The sequence below is a fragment of the Homalodisca vitripennis genome, chromosome 7 (assembly GCF_021130785.1).
Source record: "Homalodisca vitripennis isolate AUS2020 chromosome 7, UT_GWSS_2.1, whole genome shotgun sequence".
NCBI classification, from domain to species: domain Eukaryota; kingdom Metazoa; phylum Arthropoda; class Insecta; order Hemiptera; family Cicadellidae; genus Homalodisca; species Homalodisca vitripennis.
In genome coordinates, this window is record NC_060213.1 from 58,377,862 (window position 1) to 58,400,598 (window position 22,737).

General features: G+C 31.3%; 1 protein-coding gene across 11 annotated transcripts in view; it reads left to right on the plus strand.

Annotated features, from left to right (window-relative positions):
- Positions 1-5,617: 5,617 nt before the first annotated feature.
- LOC124365855 (cyclic AMP-responsive element-binding protein 1-like) overlaps positions 5,618-22,737 on the plus strand; it is a 40,301-nt gene continuing 23,181 nt past the window's right edge. For 9 of the 11 annotated variants that reach the window (XM_046821924.1, XM_046821928.1, XM_046821929.1 and 6 more), the window contains exons 1-2: positions 5,758-5,893; positions 21,742-21,904. In XM_046821924.1, coding sequence (XP_046677880.1) covers positions 21,767-21,904 — 138 coding nt within the window. In that variant the 5' untranslated portion in view covers positions 5,758-5,893; positions 21,742-21,766. The other 2 variants (XM_046821925.1, XM_046821926.1) reach the window with 2 other exon arrangements.

Sequence of the window (22,737 nt, forward strand, 5' to 3'; positions counted from 1 at the left end):
AAAGACACCCACATCCAGTTTACAAAAAAGCTCCGTTTGGTAGAACCAGGCAGTTATCCAGTGTGTACTAAATGTTATGGTTTCTTATTGCCCCATCAGGTGCACAGTCAAGTGCACCACGATGTGTAGACAAGATCTCAATTCTCTGAGGCATACCAGTGTTATTTTAAATACTTGTGCTGGATAAGTTGTTCAAGGTTACAATTTGTTGTGCCTTCCCACCATTCCCGTGCTTTCTGCAGTCTAATAACTTAGCTTTATTATTTCATAACTATATCGTATTCTTTAAATTGTTTGAATATTTTTAAAAGTGGCTTCAATCAGAACATATTAAATAGAACGTACATTGGGAATATAGTCGATGATTGACAGGGCAGCCCGACTACAGGGCTGTGAATGCGCGTGTGAGAGCGATTGTGTCGGCGAAGGTTCATAATTCTGCATAGGCTACTGCTCTCCGAACAGGCTATAGGTAACGAATACAGTTATACCAACCAAGTTGGCGGCCTTACGCAAGGTCTTCAACTGCTCATTTCGATTTCTGTTTATTTATACTCGATTATTTCCTGTTCCTGGCTTACTAATATTAAACAGTTTCCGATCTTTCCTCACGGACCGTCTACAGAGGTTCGCCTTATACACTTTAAAATGTCGGGTTTTATAGTCTCTTTTGTTCCTTTTTAGGATTATTGATACATGATTACACTTTAGGATGAAAATACGTATTTGTATTTGGCGTATTATGTTACACACAGCATCCTTAAATTATCTCATGTCACACCATTTAAAATGTTTAGTTTCTCACGGAACAATTGGCGTATGTTTTAGTTGCACTGGACAATTTTGGATTTTTACTACTAGATTATTCTAAATGAAACGGAAATCTAAGTAGTTAAAGTACGTCGAATTCCACATTCATCGTGATCCACAATTTTGAGTTATTTATTAGAACCAAGAGCAAACGGACTGATCATATATGATTCGGTTGAAATCCTCGTTTTTGAAGTAACAAGGGATATACACTAATATACAACAATACAAATCCTAAGCTAAATCAAACTAAAAACAGAATTATTGAATGGTTCTAGTTTAGTGTGTAGGTTTAATATTCCTATACTAAACTTAGTCTTTTGATATAAAATTTCATAATTACTTCTTTTTTCGCATAAATCCAAGTATTAGTCCTTAGTGCCGAACATGATTTCTAAGTTACAGAAACCTCACAGGTGCTTATAATGTACGTATATGCCACAAGGTACCCGAGGTATGTCCATATTTCCACTTACTTGTGACATGTTCCTTTATGTCACTTAATTTTTCTTCTTTCAGAATAAGATACATGCTTTTTCAACACTAACCACTCGACCATTTTCTATTAACGACACTGTTTTTAATCGTTTTATTTTTATCTCTCTCGTTTTACTCCTATTTTACGATGTGCTTATTTATAGGATGCATGGCGGAGAACTGGTACGATGTAAGCGGAGTTCTTGGAATGTGAGAAGCGTAAATGACTTTTCCTTGCCATGCTAGGGATTTACCTCGTGGACCGTTACCTCCCCGGTGCTCGAGGAATTTTTATTGACTCTGAAAATAACAACAAAAACATATGCAACAGCTTTTTATCTCGAATCTTCGACACGAGGGAGTAACGCACATCAGCACGTTATTAATGCTTTTATCCCTGCAGACCAATAAAATATCGTCAATCAGGAAAATGCAGTTGGTGGCCCCAAGGTGGAAGTTGATTCAACGGATATCGATCTAGGGATCGGTGGGCTGGACTACAATCTCATCCTTCACTTTAAGTTATATAAACAATTATTGGTAAGGAGGGGAATAATATGGCTAATGACTCTCATTCGTCTTATCGTATTGGAATGGAGGAGAGGTGGTAAGAAGTCGATTAATGTTAAGAAAATGGCAGCTTTTGCTATGGTTAAGAAGCATTCGGCTCCGACCGAAACTCTTTCCAACTCCGTTTCAGCAAAAAAGGGTTGATGTATTCTTCGGGGGAAAATGCTTCTCGAATGACATTTCGGGGCTACGGGAGAGCATATTCGAGAAGATTTTCTCAGCCGAAGGTATGCACCTATAGTTCAGGAGGTGTTACTTTGAAAGAGGTGCTTTAGTCCTACTATGTGGAAGTGATGAGGCAAGGGATTTGATGTGGGAGCTTGCTCCGAGGCTGGGATCGGTAGTGTTGAGAGGAAGGGTGGTCTTTAAGGACTATAGAACCCTTATTCATACTCCAAGGTTTACCTATTATGTGTAGGATGATTTTTGAGTCGTGGGGGTATTTATGTAGAAAGCTTGAGGGTCTTCAGTGTTTTTATTTTATTGATGAACAGTCTACAGTATCCGTAAGGGGAGGGAGTCGAGACTGCACATTGAGACCGAGCAGACCTACCTGGGGATACGTGATGATATGGTTGATCAAGGGAGTGAAGATTCTCCAGATCGAACTTCAACACCGTAAAGTGATGTTGTTATGTTCTACAGGCAATTCTTGGAAGAGAGGTTTGACAAGGGTCCAATAATTTTGTACCACTGTCCAAATATTTCAGGGCTTGCATAGTTGTTAGTCTATTTCTATCCATAGCCAATGTTCCAGGAACCTCTCAACAGCAATATGCTTGTGACTAACAGCAAACGGCCCATGTTGCTTTCTTCAACATGCCTGCTGTATGATGACACAAATCCTCAACTCTTCATGAACACTGGCTGCCTTTGTGAACCATTGCGAGAGCACGTGACTACATGTGGAAATTGGCTACGACGGTAACTCGCCCAGCAAAGCGTGGTGTAGCAGCAACAACAGTAGTCATAGTTAAAAGATATAATCATAGATAGTGAGTTTAGATAGTCACAGATATTATCATATGTAACAGACTAAGCTTAGCAAATGTGGGAAACTTTCTCATGTTCAGAATTACTCTATCCTGCAGAGTAACTGGCATAGGAATATGTTTTATGTTAGACGGAGCATGATCGACAAGATGTATGATTGGCGTGTGTCTTATGAGCTATAAATCTCTATTTGTGCTCAAGTTTGCTTCAGCATTAGAGAATTGAAGTTGGAAAATTATATCTCCATAAATCACAAAAAATTGATGTTACATAAAGAGAGTCTTAGGGCAAGAATTGAATCCTGTTAACAAGGGCTTGTTCGACAACGCAGTTCAACTGAATTCTTATACCGGGGAATTAACGTCAGCTGTTTTGAGCTGTTTTGGAAAAAGTTATCCAGCTATACGTATCAGCAGGAAAACATTAAAGGCAGCATAGTAACTCTGTACATTCCTCAGTAAATATCAGATCTAATTAATGTTTTTTTATTTGAGTTTAAATTTTCAATATTTGTTTCAATATCAATCAATAATGGCTCAATGTTTTTTGAATCACGGAAGTTGAAATTTAAGCCTTTATTCAAAAGAGATACTTCATCGTCTGAAAATGATGTAGAAAATAAGTTTTGAACTAAGCACTGATTTGGGAATACATTTTTATTATTATTATTTTCAGGTTTAATTTGATTCTTTATTAAATTATCAAACTTCTTTTCAAGTGGTTTCATTTTTCTATTACATTTAAACTCAATACACTGAGCAGTTTTTGGTATCGTTCTTCAAATATGTCATAATACACTGGTGACAAATTTTTGGTAATTTTCAAATGCTGTTCCATAGCTTCTAATTCCAAAGAAGCTTGTTTTGAATAAATATTTGTTATTTCCAAACTAAGCCAATCCAATTTTGCATCATGAAGAACCTTATTAGTTGTCGTGTTTTTAATAGGTATGTTTATTTTGATAAATTTAGGAAATACTTTGTTACGTTTACAATTAAAAAAAAAAAACAAAAAACGAATATCATAATCAATTAATCTTACTTTTTGTTTCAATTTGTGAAGTTTGTTACGCTCTGCAGACTTGAGAGTCATGTTGAAATGTAGATGGAGCTTATATTAGTACTGATAACTTACTTACATTAAAACATAAAACCAATATTTAATACCTTTATTATTTTGTGAGGTCTTTCGATATCAAGGATATGACTCCCATGCATTTAAATATCTTGGAGTGTTAACATGTTTCAATAGTTTTAGGGTTTTCTGTGATATAGTGTGTCCAGTATTGATACAGTGGTGTGCGACGGCCGATTTTTCTTTTCTGTTGAATTTAATGTGGGAGCAATGTTCTTTATATCAATAAAAAACATTGCTTAAAATAAAAACGTCACATATAAAACAACAAGTCACTTGAAGAATAAATTGAAAAATCCAAAAGATGACGAAGAAATTATTAATAAAACAGGTAGGCCTATATACCAAATTAAATGTATTTTTTGATGATTGCAACAAAAAATACATTGGACAAACAAGAAGAAAATTGATACACGATATAAAGAACATTGCTCCCACATTAAATTCAACAGAACAGAAAAATCGGCCGTCGCACACCATTGTATCAATACTGGACACACTATATCACAGAAAAACCTAAAACTATTAAAACATGTCATCACTCCAAGACATTTAAATGCATGGGAGTCATATTACATTAATCAAACAAACACAGAAGATTTATTAAATCAAGAAGATGGACCAATACAAAATCCAATATTACTAAAACGAAGATTACAAAAATAACATTCAAAATTTATATAGTATAATACCAGTAATAATTTAATTGTATTTACACACTACGCCACACAGGACAAATTAATATTAAATCACATATGTTTAACTATTATTAAAATAAAATTTACTTTTTGTATTTACTTTTGTGATGTGTCTGAAGAAGATATCCTTGATATCGAAAGGCCTCACAAAATAATAAAACTATTAAATATTGGTTTTATGTTTTAATGTAAATAACATTAACCTATGTTTAAATAACCAGAATAACAGACCGATTGGAATAAGATCCCATGATATTATTTAATGCCAATAACGTTTTATGCATGTCCTAAAATTCCTCGAGAAAAGGGTTTCTGGCTATGCCAATCACTAAAGGGAGACATACATGTATAAATACTAACAAGAGAACACACTATTTGGTGGAATTTTCTATTTCGTAACATGTAAACTTTATATAGTTAAGCTTAATTTTTTAACTCAGAGAAAATTGTTTAATTTACAACAAATTTATATTTAAATATTTTTAATTTAAATTTTTTTTACTGGTCAAGAAATGTAGATGTTATGGTTGGTTATAGCCTGAATGATGTAATATGACCAAAGAAAACCTTTGTAAAACTAATACAAGCGATCGTAAAACATTATACAAGCTAAGGTAGATGCCTCGGAATTATTTTTATCAATAAGAGTTTAAAATAAAACATTAAATAATTTACTACAATATTCCATATTAATAATTCATAATATTTAGAAATCAGCTTAATTTAATATATATAAGTAAATCAGCAGTTCACGATAAAGATGCATGGTTGTAGTTCTAATTATATCCAATTTTGTTACATAAGCGGGATTTTAATGGACAAAAGACTGTATTAAATGCAGCGGTTCTATTTGTATTTGTATTGACCATGTTTTGTATTTGGTATTATTTTGCGCCAGTCAGAACGGAAGTTGGAGGCAAGCGCGCGCATGGATACAAAAACAGGGTGACGCGTTTGCACTTCCCCCACTCCTTGTGACGAAGCCCTGGAATTTTGACGTGGCGACTACGTATTTGCCTGTCTGCCCACTCCGGTTGCAGGAAACTTGGTGACGAGGAATACGTAACTGGTAAGTATTCAGCTGAAGGATATTAACAAGCAGACGTCTTTCATGGTTACCTGAATGTTATGATTGTGATTTAGGAAAAATATTGAAGTTTCGTTATTTTCGAGACATGACGCAAGGCCATTTTATTTCAATACTGAAAAAGGTAAAATAATGATGGCGTCGTACGATAAATTTAGATTTATGTTTTCCAAATAGTTTTCATCTTAGTCAGTATATGTTGTAATATTGGCTTCTTTTAAATCCTTAATTAGTGTTATTGGTATGTTCCATCATAAAGGATAGACAGAAACTCTCTATATGCGCGGAAATAGTGATTGTGACACATGTTGACAAATGACCTTGCAGAAACATTCATGGCCCAAAGGTTAGGCGAGCGCTCTTGAGGTTAAAGAATGATAAACATAACCTGTATGTGTTAGAGGAGCTTGTGCCGATGTTTTCGCGTAGGCCTACTCCTTATCCTCCTTTTTCTAGTTGATTGGCAATGCATACATTATTGGTAGGTCTAGATTAGTTTTACTGTTCTTTAAAATTTAAGACATTAAAAATAAGATGTGCTTGCAACAGTTTCTTGCTGATTAATTTGAAATTGACTAACGTATTAGCCTACATAAACTGGATATAGCCTAGGCAAGTATTATTTATTATTATATTAAAATGTTAAGTTTAAAAACCACAAGAAGTCAGCAAAGATATAATAAATAATTTTATCAATGTATGGTCTGAAAAATAAGCTTAAAGTATTTATTACTAGTGTAGTAGGTTGACTGCTAGGCTTGTAAGTAAATTGTTATAATTTAATAGGGTAGACTTTAATAAGCGACCTACACTCTTTATTCAGTTGTTTTTATCCTAATGAATAATTCAACATTACAATTTATTTAACAAAACTTATGATTCCTTCTTACTAGTTAGTCATAAACAGCACAGGTAAGTAACAATAAACAGCAAGAGGTAAGCTTAGGCCTAATTTGTTGAGAATTTGAAAATGTCGTTAAATATGTGGAAATTATGTGATAAATTTCTAGATATACATGTGGGTTTGGCTACTGCCTTTACAAAAATGGTTGCTCACTGCTATCCACGTAATCTATAAATATTGTAACTTCCCTATTTCTGATGTGTATGTCTAGGCCATAGTTGGATTTGTTATTTTGTAATGTTATTGTTAAATTTATGTGTTTAGAAATTGTAATGTATTATTCTTGTTGTTAATATATTATAATTCTTGTTTCGTACAATTAATATATAATATTGAATTTGGATAATATATTGACTAGTTCAATAACAACAATCAAATGAGTATAGCCCACTTATTAAAGTCTCCCCTATTAATAATGCCTAATATTAAAACAATTTTGAAATATTAAATTCATAAGTAGCCTATTCTTATAGAGTATACCTATATATAAATAAAGGCTGAAGTGTAGTAAGCAGCCACCACCACAATCGAACCAGGGTACTAAATTTCAAATTACAAATACGTAAACTGTTGGAATACAAAAACTTGTTATTTGTAATTAAGACGGCTGCAGCAGACGCACTAATGCAAAGTAGCCTCTTGACAAGACAGGAACACAGTATACTTGTGTTGCAAGCTGCAGACATTTTTATCCTTCCAAATAGTGAAGAGTAACTAAATATTACTCTGTTAGATTTTATAAAAATACATTGCCTAAGTTAGTTTTCATTCATCATTAAATTGTTCTTTTTTACAAACAGCTGACTATATACAGTAATTTGAAATACCTATAAAGTAATTTGGTTTGGGTAGTTTAAACAATTGTAAATATTGATTATTCATTTTTTGTGGTGGCCACTTATTATACTGCAGCCAAATACAATTACGTAAATTTTGATAAATATGTTTTAACTAGACACATGTATTTTTACTGCCAAGCAGCCACCATCTACATGTTTTTACAGACATCTGTGACATATAGCAGATTTTTAAAAATCTTCAGATATCCTGAATATGTTACTGTACAAAATTCTAGTTTTGTGAAAGATGATATTAAGTGGCAATTCATCAATCTATTTTATGTAAGAGATTGGTACACTTTCTTCTCAGTGTCTAATCCCGAATATGCACTTGGCAATGGCTCTCTTAATGTTCGGCATATATGCTGTGTGCAATTGTCAAAAAGGTAATGGGTGTTACATTACTCCTTGAACCCGCGAGAATTAGAGAAATAAAACACTGCGAAAAAAAGCAGCATTCGCTTCATGCAACTGACACCTAACTTAATAGCTCGCTGTCTGAAGTTTATTTAGAGTGAATTAAAATGTTTCAAAATGACAAAGTAACAGTGTAAAGAAAAAGAATAGCCATGTTGGGAAGTTAACAACACTTGCTTGTACTCAGGAGGTAATATTTGATAGCTAGCTGACTGATAATAAATTGAGTTCATTTCAACTGATAACAATAAATTTTATCGTGTTAAAAAATTACTTATGGACATTTTAACAAGTACAAGAAAGAGAATAAAGTCGGATCAATTTTCATTTTGTATTATCTGGGGGCTGCAATATAATAAGTGGCCACTACAACAAGTGAATCGAGAAACCAAGTTATGGATTAGAAATACCTAAACTATCAAATATAAAAACATCTTATAGGTAGTTATTCACAATTAATTAAAACTAGCTGCTTTTAATGTTTTATAATTATAATATTTCAAATTAGTTCAAATAAGTAAAATCATTTGTGTAGTATTTGAGTAATAGCCAGAACTACAATGGTGATGAACTTCTGTTGTTTGGGTCACAAGCTGTCAAACACGCTTATCTTTCAGAATAGTATGAAGTAAATTTCACACCGATTTGTTTGTTATATTTAATAAATACACATATATTGTTTTTAACTCAACATTAAATTAACCTAAGCCTATTACGTTTTAAATATAAAACATAGCCGAACTATACCATAGTATGAAATATCTATAGTGTAATTTGGTTTGGGAAGGGTACGATAAGCGGACCCGGTTTTTTATATCGAAGAATGTATTCATCGATACCTAATATTCGCATCTCAAATCCTAGAATGTCAATCGATATAAAAGTATCTGTACTCTGCAACAACATACATATGTTTTAAATTATAATGTGAACTTAATAACAGTGATCAAACAAATTATTATAACCAAAATTAGGAAAACTGAAGACGACTATATTTGCTCCTATCACGGTTACATTCGTTTCTTTCCCACAAATTTCACATAATGGGTTTTTTCGGTAAGAGTCCTACATGTTGAAGCCACGAAAAACATGTCTTATCATCTTTCAAAGCAATGTTGTGTAGTTTTCTAAAATTGACTGCCATTCTTAATAATCAAATGTTAATTATGTAAAATTGAATTATTACCTTAAGTGTATTATTTGAAAGTGTTTACAGCTGTTGATATAGATTATTTAAGTTGATTGTTCAAAATAATTAATTAGTATCGATTGATTATATCGACGGTTATGATTGAGTAATATCGTTTGCCAATTTCGATATAAAAAACCGGGTCCGCTTATCGTACCCTACCCTTTGGTTTGTTATTGTTCGGTAGTTTAGAGTATCAGAAATATTGATGATTTGATTGTTGTGGTGGTTACTTGTCATAATTCAGCGTTATCTGGCATGGGTAAGTACCGATCAGAAATGCCTTAAATCATCAGGTGTTTCAGCGGTGCACTCTGCACTTCTGCAAGAATGAAAAACATCCCTTGAGGTAGTACCTAAATTCAAGCTCAGATCATGTACTCTACTAACAGAATTGTACAAATGGTGTCTTCTACAAGTATTCAAAAAATTTAATTCAGTTAATGACAGCTGAAGACACAGTTGCCTACACCACTTTTATTTGCTTTCTTTATGAATTTCAAAAGTTGGTAAACAGAAGACATTCAGCTGAAAAAAGTAATTACTACATCTGTCTTTAGCTTCAGAAGAAAACATTGACATGACATAAACAAACAGGATTATTGTTTTGACCAACAAATTAAGATATTTGAAACAGAGTAGCCTAACTTGTGACTAACTCGTCGTATATTTTGTGTATTTCTCTTTAGTTTATTTAAGCTGTGTTATGCTTTAAAAATGTTAACTGTATACTACTACGGCAGATCCAAATATATACTACTACTTGGTTCAGTCACCAAGTAGTAGGATAAAGCTGTATTGGCTAAACATTTGATCTTAGAAATATATAAATTTATTTCTTCTTTGTTCTTTGTACCTTTATAGTCTGTGTCTCCATAAACATTTTAGTTTTTCTTCAATTTCTTCCAAACTATAAATGGAAAGTTTTATTTTTGAAAATTTTACCACATAGCTAGGTAGCTCAAAATTTTTGAAGTTTAATTTTAGACAAATTTTTAATTCAGTTGTTTGCTTTTTGAAAAATCTGTGTTGCTCTATTCAGAAATCCCAAGTTAGGTAGATTCTACTGCTAACATTGTTACATCTATGAGCAGAATTAAATATGCATCAATAGTATTCCTGGACAGATTATAATTTAGGAATAGCTTGGGTCCAGGATGGTATCCTGTGTAACATCTCATAATGTGAGACCTTTCCAATGATCAATTGAATGTCAGTCTAGTAGTTTTAGTGGGGGTCGAGGTGGGAGAGTATTAAAAGGCTAAAAATGCTAATTGATAATTTTTTTCACTGGTCACAATTTTTAGCTTGATTTACTACCAATAGTCATACAGTACAAAACTAAAAGAAACCATTAGAGATTCTGGTGTTTCATTTTCACAGCAATCAGAAAAAGAGCAAGCCCTAATAGTGGTATGTGTTGACATCCTATAGAAGGCAATGATTAATTTGTTTTACTTGTATATTTAGGTAGAGCTGCTCTCTTCCCATTGCTCAGCTGTCTCATTGATTGTTTTGTAAGCACTAAGGCATTAATCATTAGCTGTCGTAAATAGTTATCAGTTATGTAACAAAGTAAAGTAGTGTATTTAGGGAAGAAATGGATTTTAAAAAAGGTTTTTGATGCAATAAAAATGTGGGTATGTGGAAAATAAAATATTCTTGGTTTATTGTCTTTATTCATTGGTTCGTGGTATTTTTGGATGCAATTTTTTAGTTGTTTAGTTTTCTAATAATAACATGATTTTTCAGTTAAAAAATGTTAGCGGAGCAAAACCAATTGAATTATGAACATTTGCATATAAGTAACAAAGTTAGGACTTTGTCTTAATACTAATTTTACATGAATATATGGAAAATGGCATGGCACTTTTGGATAATATTTTTGAAAAACTTCCAGTACTTTTATCTAATATTTTATAACATTTTCTGACACTTAAAATATTACATTACATACATTTTTGTAACTTTTGTCAATTACATTTTTTATTTTTTTATAGCCTGTAACGAATACTGATCAGATATCTTAATTATTTGCCAGCATTCCTGGTTAAAATATTGCTTTCCTTACTTTTCAATAAATTTAAAATTGGGTTGCCATTTGAAATTTATAGGTAGGTCTGTAAACCCTCCTTCTGCGGTATTTTTACAAAATTCTGAATATGCTAAATGGAAGATCCTGAATTTAATTTTCTATTTATTAGTTCTTAAAATTTATATGAAGGCTGACATTTTCATCACTCTTTATTACGCTATTGTTCTATCTCTAGAGAACGAAATAGTAATATGGTAATTTGTTTCTGTAACCTTGAGTTAGATGTTATTGTTTTTCTTGATACAACATCTGAGCAAGTGCAAAGATGGACATCATATTTTTGTATGTCAACTTAGATTAACTTGTTATTTTGTTTACCACAGACGTTTTGGTGAATGAAAACGTTCCTCTCTGTTGATAACTATTAATCATTCATGCATAGCATGATGATTTACAAAGTAATCATTTAGGATGTGCAGTTGTTGTGAGGAATTAAAATTTGTCATGTGTTGATACTTCTTATGGTACAGAGTTATGAGTTTTTTACCTCTTTCAATAGACCAAGAGTCATCCATTGTACTGAAGTGTTAAAAAGCATGATTACATTTCGTGGTAAAACAGCACAAGATTTTCTCTGGTAGATAACCACTTCCTGGGACAGCCTCATATCCTACGGAGATAAGTGTGGTTGTGCTGCTGGATTGTATGTTTATTTTTGCTATAAACAAGCAAAGTTTGTACCACTCTCAAAATTATTTTGCTCTACTTTAAAATCGTTTTACTTACTTATTTCTAACCTTTACAAACCTTATAGTTGCCCCTCGCACCCAATTTGAGTAGAGGGAGTAATTTATAAATCCATCAAAAATATCCAAAATTATGTATGACAATTTTTAAACCGTTCAATAGTTAGGTGGTGGAATGAGAGTTTAGGACATTCAGCGTACTATTTTCTTTAGTAGATGTTTTCTTCTACCCCAATTTATGGTTGAAACATACTTCTTAACACAATTTTTTTCAAACACAAGGTATTTAGATCAGTATTTGTGCTTAAAAAATTTTATCATTTTTAGAAACAGTTTACCTTATTCAGGCATGTGCGTAACAATAATGGCTTAAATTATTATATTAAGGTTAAAACAATTCTAGAATATTTTTTTATGGTAACCAACAGTTTAGATTAAAATTATCTTAACACAAATTACAAAATAATGTATGACAGTAAAACAACTCTAACACTTGATTAGGACTTAAACTTGTTGATTTGTATTTTACCATGAAAATATAAACAAACCTGTTAAATTAGTTTCTGATTGTTAACAATTATTGTTTATGGTTTCGTTATGTCATAATCTCCTTCCTACAATGAATGCGTTACTGACCCATAGTGACTCACTCTCTGAGTCATCGCAATCTCTGTGAGATTTTTCCTTGCACTAAGAATGGCACATAATATTTTATAATAATTCAGTTTTTTTACTAGCTGTATAATAGGTCAATAATTAAAACTACATTAAGCTGAATAAGATAGTTTTATTAATTAAATTACCATGATTGTTTAATAATTTGTAAACTCCTAGTATGCACATAAATTTTGAATGGAAAATTAACCCGGGAATATTTTGTTTGAAATTTGTGCCAAATGCGGGATCATATTTGTATTACAAATTTTTTATAGTTATTATGTCAGGATAAAATTTAGTATGTGGACGCAGAAACTAAGTTGATTAAAGCTAGTTCTTATCCTTAGCGTTATTTGTCATTATTGTCCTTCGATTTCAATCAAGTCAATACACTTTCAATCAGTAGTAGTAATCAAAGTGATATTTGACCTTGCATGATTTATTGTTTGATAATCTTGTTAACAGTTTGTTTTAAATCACATCTTTACTTAGGGAATATGTTGGCTAGTTCTCAGTTATAAGGACCCGACATGGCGTTCTTGATAACAAGTCATTGTCTGTCTGTCCACCTCTTGTAACTGTTTAATAGAAAACCCGCTAGAGACTTGAAACTCGTATGATTCTTTTTGGTTAAATGAGCAGCTCTGTCTAGGGTAAAAAAGATATTTAGGGTAGGTGTAGTCTGTCTGTCTGTACACTACTTATATTGTATGTTTTTGTTGGGTCCTTCTATATTCCGTTGTGTTGATTTATTTTATTAACGTATTACAGAGATACTCATTTTCTAATATTTAGCTAATATTTAAACATAAACATCAACACAAAAAATGAAAATTAAGAATCATTCATATATATATATATATATTATATATATATATATATATTTGTTTTGTTTCACATATATATATATATATATATATATATATATATATATATATATATATATATATATATATATATATATATATATATAAACATGCAGACAAATAAAAATCTAAATTTCTTCCTGGCGAACAAGAAATAAATGTATTTAAATTTTATTAAGTATATAGTACGAATCCCACTCTCTCTTTAACAAAGGTGATAAATACATACAATAAGGAAATCATGAATGCAAAATAAACAATTGAATTTTCCTCTCTACGTAATTCAGGTTTTTTAATAATTTATATTTTATACATTGACTGTTATTTTTTTTTAATTCATTGAAATAAAATTACCTAATGGTTTTTAATATTTTTTTATTTTACGTTATGTATAAGTTTCTACAGATATTTAACACTATTTAACTTCCACAGTAAACAGTAAATAATTTTGTATCTTAGGCTTGTAATAATTTACGGCTGTAAACATTGATAAAACTACTAGTTGTGTTTGTCAACATGTAATTGCTGTTTATGTTTACAAACTCGTCAAGAGTGCTGGCATCTGTTTTGTTGCACTATCAAACAAATCTGATTCTGCCCCTGACCAATCGCTGAAAAAAATTAGCCCTGGTTCAATTAGTGAGATTTAAAAAAATTACGTTTTTTTGTCAAAGTTAAATTTAATTCCATTTCTTGGACAGAGAATTTTTTAAACAGCTCTACCAGTTTTAAACATAGACCATACACGTGATTTCACCCTACGGTTACATCCACATACTGCACCTTGCATCGTAAGACGAAACGTCAATAAAAGAATAGCACTGGTTTTTAAAAGTACATTAAAATATACCAATGATTCATTTAAAATTGTCCACCTTTACATTTGGAAAAATGTCTTCTTTTCATATAAACAAAATTCAACAAGCCTGAAATTAATTCTTTATAAAAGGGATATATATGGGGCACTGGAAATATCTGTAAAATTTAAAAAAATATTTTTGGTGGGTCTTCTTTTTCATTAAATTTCACCATGGATAACCTTTTCATGTAATTAGTGCAAAAAAGTGTGGGATTTTGCAAATGTGTACAAGTAAAAGAATACAGTAGCAGATAATTTGAATCTAGCTTCATATGGTACAGAATTTTAGAATCTTTATAAGAGTTTTTTTCTGGAATTGTAGATTACATTAGTATCAAATTAATGGAACCTAATAATTATTATAGGATGAATACTGACTTAAAACAATTAACATATACAAAACAGTGCCAATATTACCTTTAAAGGTTGGGAATGAAATATGTGTAAGAGATAGTATTCATTATCCGCCTACAAAAGCATTACAAGGTAATGATAGTAATGTTGTTTGTGTAGAAACAAAATTTATTTAAAGAAAACATAATACAAAGTGCATTTGTTTGTGGAATATGATTGTAAATAAAACAGAATATGATAGAATTTGCAACGCATAATTTTTATAATTTGTCACTATCTTAACAATATTTTCTTTTGACTCATAGTTATTCTAAATAAGCTCAGTAACTTGTTAAATTTGTTGATAAACTATTTTATTAATGTATAATGTTTCATGTTAGTGATGATTTGCTTACAGTGCAGATTCATATGTAGTTATACATTAACATGTATTAGAGCTAGTATTCTAATATTTTACAATTAAACTCATTTCTTTTTGAGATGGCTGTCTTAGTTTTAGCATGTACAAACAAAGTAATAAGTGAAATATTAATAAATACCTTTTTGAGATGATTTTACTGGTTCAAATTTTACACATAATTAAAAAACAATAAAATAACTTATTTAATAAACAATAAATAAAGTTAAAGTTATTTTTATCAACAAAATAAAACTATGGTAATTACCCAAGTGCATTCTGATTGGCACTGAGATAATTAATTGGTATGTGTTGTATTGAAATATTACTGTGCTGTCTTCCCTTAAAATGACGTTTCCTTAAAATACAGTATCCTTAAATCCATAATTTTAACTCCTTTCTAAAAATAACTATTTATAGTACAATTTCAAAGTCATTAATTATAATATTGTGCAAATAAGGGATGGATGGGAATTAAAATATTTTGCTAAAGCTTTTCTTTCCGAAGTTTAAATAATAAAATTCGTATTAATGCTAAATCAGATATTTGATTTACCATCAATATGTAGAAAGATTTTTGTAACAATATTAGCATTCACGTTGAGCTATTTACAAGTAAAAATGTTGAGTTTTTAACTTTTGAAAAGAAAAATGTATTTAGTTTTTACATAATGCACAATTTTCCCAATAAAGATTAAAGAGTTTGAGATCGAAATGTTGCTATATTTTCTGAAATCAAAGTAACTTGAGTTAGTATAGCGTTGAAGTCCAGTATTGTACTTGCAGTGAGTGAGCAGTGTTGTATGTGAAGTGATAATGTTTTGTTTGTCAGCATTGCTTTCTGGCACGCAGCCAACTCCTTTCCACTCCACTCACATACTTACATTGCTCTTGTTTGTTTCTGTTCGCTCCCCTGATAACCCATGGTCAGCTGTAAGGTTATCATAATCTACACTAGGTTGTCCTGTAGATGTGACCTCGCAATTAAGTAGGGACTCTTGTCTGTTCTCATTTGTTTCCAATGTTTTCCGTGCTTGCTTTTCATGAAATTAGAAATGTGTTGTTATCTGTTGATAAACCAACATTCAGTTAAATCTATAGCCATTCAAAGCCTTGAGTCGCTCTAGAGTCCAATTAATTAGTTTTTTTTTATTTTTCACTTTGTTGGTCCGTCATGTGGCAAATATCTTTTGAAATGTAGTTACTCTTGAATGTTTTGTACCTTATTTCTTCTTGCTCTTGGAAAAGGTTACATATTCAGTACTTGTGTCATTTTTAATAATCATCAAATTCTTGATCTTTAGTAATAGCCAAATCCAGTGTAGGAATACAAAGGATGGAGAAAAACTGCTGAACCTTTTCGATAGCTTGAGTTTAATTTATAATTAGAACACATAGTACCTGTAAATACTATGATGCATAATGCATTTTCTTCAACAATAAGCTCTTTATGTAAAGTTTGTTATTGACAATGGATGGTTTGAAAGGATAGTAGGATTTTGGGCATTTTCCATCGTAAATGCTACAAAATGTATAAACTGTGTTTCGAGGTTGAAATCTACCCTCTTTTTTAGGTGTAAAAAAACTAATATTTTTTATTGAATTTTTTACATCTGAAGATTTTGTCTATTTTAATTTATTATGATTTGTAGTATAGCTTGATTTATTTTGGGTAAGATTTAAAAACGGATCTTTTAAGTTTAATTTTTTTTAATTGGGCAGTTCTTCACAACAAACCAAAATAAAATATTGTGAAACTGTGCGTACTTCTTGATCTGCTGTCAACTTTCAAGCTCATTGTATTCAATAATTTCCTGGAAAAAAACTTATGTTTTTGTTGTAAACACATCAGTGATTCATGACTATTTGTATTGAAAATAAAATCATAACTTTTTTTATTGGGAATTAACTGGAATTTAATTCAAAAAATCCAACAGTTCTTTTATACTACTATATATTTTATGTTTAACAACTTTTTGTTAATTTAGTTAAGAAAGTTGTTAGGCCCACTCCCACTAAGCACAAATCTCCTATAGCTACAGGGCCTGGCTTATCAGTTGTGATTAGCTGGTTATCAATTGGCAAGCTGAATTGTGACTTCTGTCTGTGGCGCAGAGTGTTTATTGGCTGATAAAAGCAGGCTTGTCATTACTCAATGTAACTTCTCGTGTTCTTTCATAATGTGCCTCTATGAATTGTTATTTCTAATTAATCATAATGAATTTTCACATTTTAGATGATATTGATAGTAACAAATTAATTTGGAAAACTATGTAACTCTTTTATTTGCCACTGTGAAGAACTTTTAGGAACAGAACATTTAAATTCCTAAGAACAATTTAAAATTTCGTATATGCAAATGTACATAATTGAAATAACTAATTAAAAAACTGATACTGGAACTTCATCAATATAAAACTGGGTTTTAAAAGATCCATCCATTGCAAAAGGTAGATATTACAAGTTATTTTATTAAATTTTATTGTAATTTTGGTTTTTATTTGGATAGGAATGTGATTGTTTTACAATCATATTATATTAATCTTTACAACATTTTAAATTTACTAAAACAATAAGTTGTTTATCACAGAATAGACCATGTTCAACATTAATATAAGTCTGATATTGTCTATAATATGGAGTGTAAGAAAAAACATGATTCATTCTGAAGGTGCAATGACCCGTCAGATTATTGTGAAAGGGGTTGTATGTAACAAAACTAAAATGAAAACAAAAACGTAAAGATATTTGTAAAACGAGGAGAGTACATGAGTCACAAGGTAACAAACATAGTTATCAGTTGTTGAGACAATTGTGGTGATAAGGAACAAATAGTGCACAGCAGAGAGCACATGTGACCTTGGTCTCTACCTCCAATACATAGCGGTACCACCAAACCGAACATTCCTACACCAATTTACACTCATACTTGGCACAAGTGAATTCATTCTACCTTTGAATCGTTGAAGTGGGTTGGGGAAACAATTAATCAAAATTATAAACATTCCTTTCTTAATTTGTTCTTTGCCAAGGGTTCCATGCCGATTATTTTAAATATTTTTATGTTGAACTAAACTAAATATTGATCCCAAAATCGACATCAAATACATGTCAAATACTATCAATAATACATGCTGGCAATTATAGTCAAAAACTTTTATTAATTGCCAATGTAGATGATGAGTTTGAAGTCAACACAATTCAAAATTAAAATTGTAGTTTTCTTTTTTCATTCTTGAATTTTAAAAATTGCAAAATCATCAAAACTCATGGTGTACAGCCCCAGAACTGTATAAGTAACTCAAATATGGTACTGTTCCTTATCAGAACAATTCAAAATGTTATAGATTTCCACTACATGTTTCGGAACTTATCAGGTGGTTCAAAAAAGTTAAATGTGCCCCACATGGGCTGTGAAGGTTTAAAAATTTAAAAATAACACATACACAACAAAGTTGTATATCGTCATAAAATTATGTAGGGAATGTATGCAAAATCATATATTCTTCATAAAATTAGGTGTAGAGTATAATTCATTTGGATTAAACAAACTTGTACAGTTTGTTGATTTAATTTCTTAACTAGTGAATTAATAATAATAAATTAACTTACTAAAAATTCAGTATTTTGTGTCTGTTGTAGCCAATAGGTCCTTAAAATTCAGTTCAAATTTATTACAATATAATGTGTAACATTAATTTAAAAACATAGCTATATAGGGCAGCCTATTTATAATATCTGTAACAAAATTATTTTCATTTTTCTAAATATAAATGTCATAATACAGTATAAATGTATTTAAAACTAATTCTAATTTAACTCTTGTTGATATAATATTTGTTTAGATAACTCAAAAATTTTTAATTCAAGAACAAAATGAAAAGTTTGATTCATTATTTTGTAATACCTTTTTTAAATGTTGTAACGTGTTTGGTTTTAATTAAACATAGAAGTTATTGTTGTAAAAAACAAATTATTCATCTACAAAAAATAAAAGGCTATTTTGTGTCCCCGAGGTAAGAACAATGCTAGGTTCTCAGTGAAGTATGGGCTAAGTGGACGGAATATTACAGTGGCCTTGACAATATCATTAGCATACCTGAATTGTAGATTTTGCAGGCCTATCATGAGTAAGCAACTGCCCCACTCTCTCTAGGGCATGTCTCAAGTCCCTCCCACTTTTATGATTCTTGACAGTGAATTTTCAAACTTGTAAATACAGTAGACAGCCATAGCCCAAAAAGGACCTTTTGTTTTTATTTTGAGATTTTGTGGTAGATATTAAACAGATTAGTGCCACTCTTACTGTTAAAAAGTCACTGATACCACTTATTTATTTATATTTAGGTGGGAAAAACAAACTTTCATCTCAAAGTATATTATGTGTTACATATCTACTTGACAAGTCATTAACTTTTTAACAATGTACTGGCCTTTATACTTCCAGTATATAGAAAGTGTTGTCACAACCCAAAGATTAATCCCAGTCAGGATGATGTATCTAAATAGAAACATGCTACGTAAATGGTTAATCAGTAATTAGTCTTAGTTAAATTATTTTTCAAACATGACATCACTTTCATTATCACTGAAAAATAATAAATATTGAGAAATGGTGGGAAATTTTATTGCCTAAAGGTGCCTCTGTGTTTTAATAATTATTATGGTTTTTGGTAGTGTAACAATGTCATAATAGTAATGACAAGAAAGTAGCTTTTCTTCAACATTTTCAATAAAGTTAAGTAGAAATTTATATAATTTTCAATACCTCAGTGAAGTAAAAAGATTACAAGAAAGCGAAAAAAGTAAATTATCTGTTACCTCATACTTGGCGCTAGACAAACATGTTAAAACTATGGAAAGATATGTTTTATTGATAATAATATAGCTTTAAACTGATGTACTTAGTATGAAATACAAATGTAATAAAATGAATAAGGCAGAGGAGTATGAAATACAAATGTAATAAAATGAATAAGGCAGAGGAAATGTGCAGTATTTTATTTATTTGTGCTGAATAATTACGTTGGTTGACAAATGTTCCGGAAGCTTAAATAAAAAGGGGCTGATTATGATTTGAAAATCTCACTGAAGGAGTGAATCATAACAAAATAATTTATCTAAAGTAAAATCATTGTTCTTTTAATATTTTTTAATTTGCAATTAAAGTGTTTGTCTCTTGAAGTAGGCTAATTTATTTTTATAATGGTATACATTTTGAATACCCTATATTTATTAAAGTTTTAATTTTGGGTTGTATATTTTCTGTTGAAAATTTCATTAAGTACATTGTTTGACATATGTTCAATTATCCATTTAATGGATAAATGAACATAAATTTTATTTGAATATTTAGTTCTACAATTTAGTGATTAAAACATTTCAAGGAAAAATATAAAAGAATTAGTCGAAGATGACTCTCTTTTTAATCTGTATACTTACTTACTTACTGCCGGGGCGTAACAAATCTCAGTCGATTCTTTGCCTCGTCTATGAGCCTCTTCCACGCCACCCTGTCTTCCGCCAGATCCACAGACCCTCCACACCGGGTCACATCTTCGACCACTTGATCGCACCATCTTATCTTTGGCCTACCCAAAGGGCGCCTTCCTGTCGGTACGCCTGGTAGACCTCTTTTAACCTTGTGCCCTCCTGTCTCCGATGTACATGTCCTAGCCAGCTAATTCTCTTTGCCTTCACCAAAGCCACAATATCAGGCTTTTTAATCTGTATCTATGAAGATAATCTTTTTGAGATTGTACACCACCTCTATGTAAAATAAAATGTAGTATAGAAATATACAGTGTATGTGATGTTCCACCCCTGCATAAGAATAGTAAAATAATATGTCTTTTTATAATGTTTGAAGATTTAGAAAGTGTGGGTATTTTAAAATTTATTGGATAAACTAAAACAAATGCTATTAAATATAATTCTATTAATTAGAATCTACTTTCTAAATATAGTGCATAACACACAGATTACATATCAATGTTTAAATTCAAAACGTGTATAAGATGTGGAATACTGTTTACGATTCCTTAACACTTTGCGATCGGGAGGCCAACAATGTTGTCAAAACATCTCTTGTTCAGTTCAGATGGAGTCTTAGGGGGTTTTACTCTCAGCTCGCTAGGCCACACATAGTGGCCGGCTGTGTCACCACTTGCCGCTTGTGTAACGATGTATGTCACTTTGACTCTGATTTGAATGGCAGTATTTGAAATTGGTTACTTATTATTGGTTTTTAAATGAACCAAGTAATATATAATTTAAGTTATTGGTTGATGTGTTAAAAAAATATTTTTTTATGCAGAATAAAAATATAATCATCCTAAAGTATATCTGTAGTATCAACAGAAAACAAATTTGTTTCCATATTTTTAGTTTCGTCTCCACCAAATGCTATTTATATGTATTTTTATAACTTGATAGGTAACACTATAGCAGCTAAAGTTACACTGACATTCGGATACAAAACAATTCTGAACAATGTTTACTGTAATTATGGTCTGCTGAGCTGACAGGACATGGTCATAAATCAATGACCTGACGCAGAAAACAGCCATGGTCACCCTTGTGACCAAGTGATCTGAAAGGATAAGTTTAATGCCGATCTTAAAGGGTTAGTGTAAGTGTATAAAATAGTTTGTCATTTCTAATTTAGTGATCACAGTTCATGAGTCTAAGTGTAGTGTCTGTGTTCTAGTACCTGCCTGGGGCTCCCCTGATCCATGGACGGGATGGTGGAAGAGAACGGGACATCTGGGGGCAACGGTGACCCGCTAGCGGCATCTCCCACACCTCACCCCATAGCTGTCACTAATGTTCGGGAGGCCACCATCGTTACATATAACACGCAGCCACAGAAGGTGAGCACACGTGTGATGTCCCAGGCTGAGTGAGATTTTATGTTTTTGGTGGCAGACTGGATAGCATCAATCGATACTGGAGGAATTTTAATGCTTGATTCAGACATGTTCACAAACTGAGATTCCTCTTGCCAAATCAAAAGACTGGAAGATCCTTCATTGACGAACCCCGAATGACAAAGAAACTCAATACTGGCATCTATAGAATTACTTTAACAGTAGCATTATATTCCGCAGAAAAGCCACACTATGAAATAATTAAAAGTTTTTTGGCCAACTTTTAATTATTTCATACTGCAAGATTGGAATCTTGTCATTTCTAAATTTTAGATGTTTTTGTGATTTTTGCAAAAGTGAAATAACACAATAACAATAACATCTATTTGGAGCTTAGCAATAGTCATACCAATCTATTAGAATGCAGAAAGTCATTAAAAATACAGAAACTTATTGGGTCTTGTGTAAAACGCTCATAGAAATGTATACACAAAAATGTACAATTATAAACCTAGTTTCGGTTGTGGCACTGAAATCTTACACTAGGCCTATCAAGTTCATCACTGCTGTCATGATGTACTGGTTCACTTTCTAACAACTCTCTTATATTACTATATTGATCTAAATAGTTCCTATCCATTACAAATACATATAATGTGGGAAAATTCATCTTTAATAAATAAATAAAACTTTGTAAACAATTCATTACGTAAAGGTTCCATGTATGTTTCTACTAAAAATCGGTTCTCTAATATGGAAGAGCCAATTAATTCATCATCAACAATACCATACCACACATTGACTGATAATCTGCACTGAATTTATTGTCCGTTGTA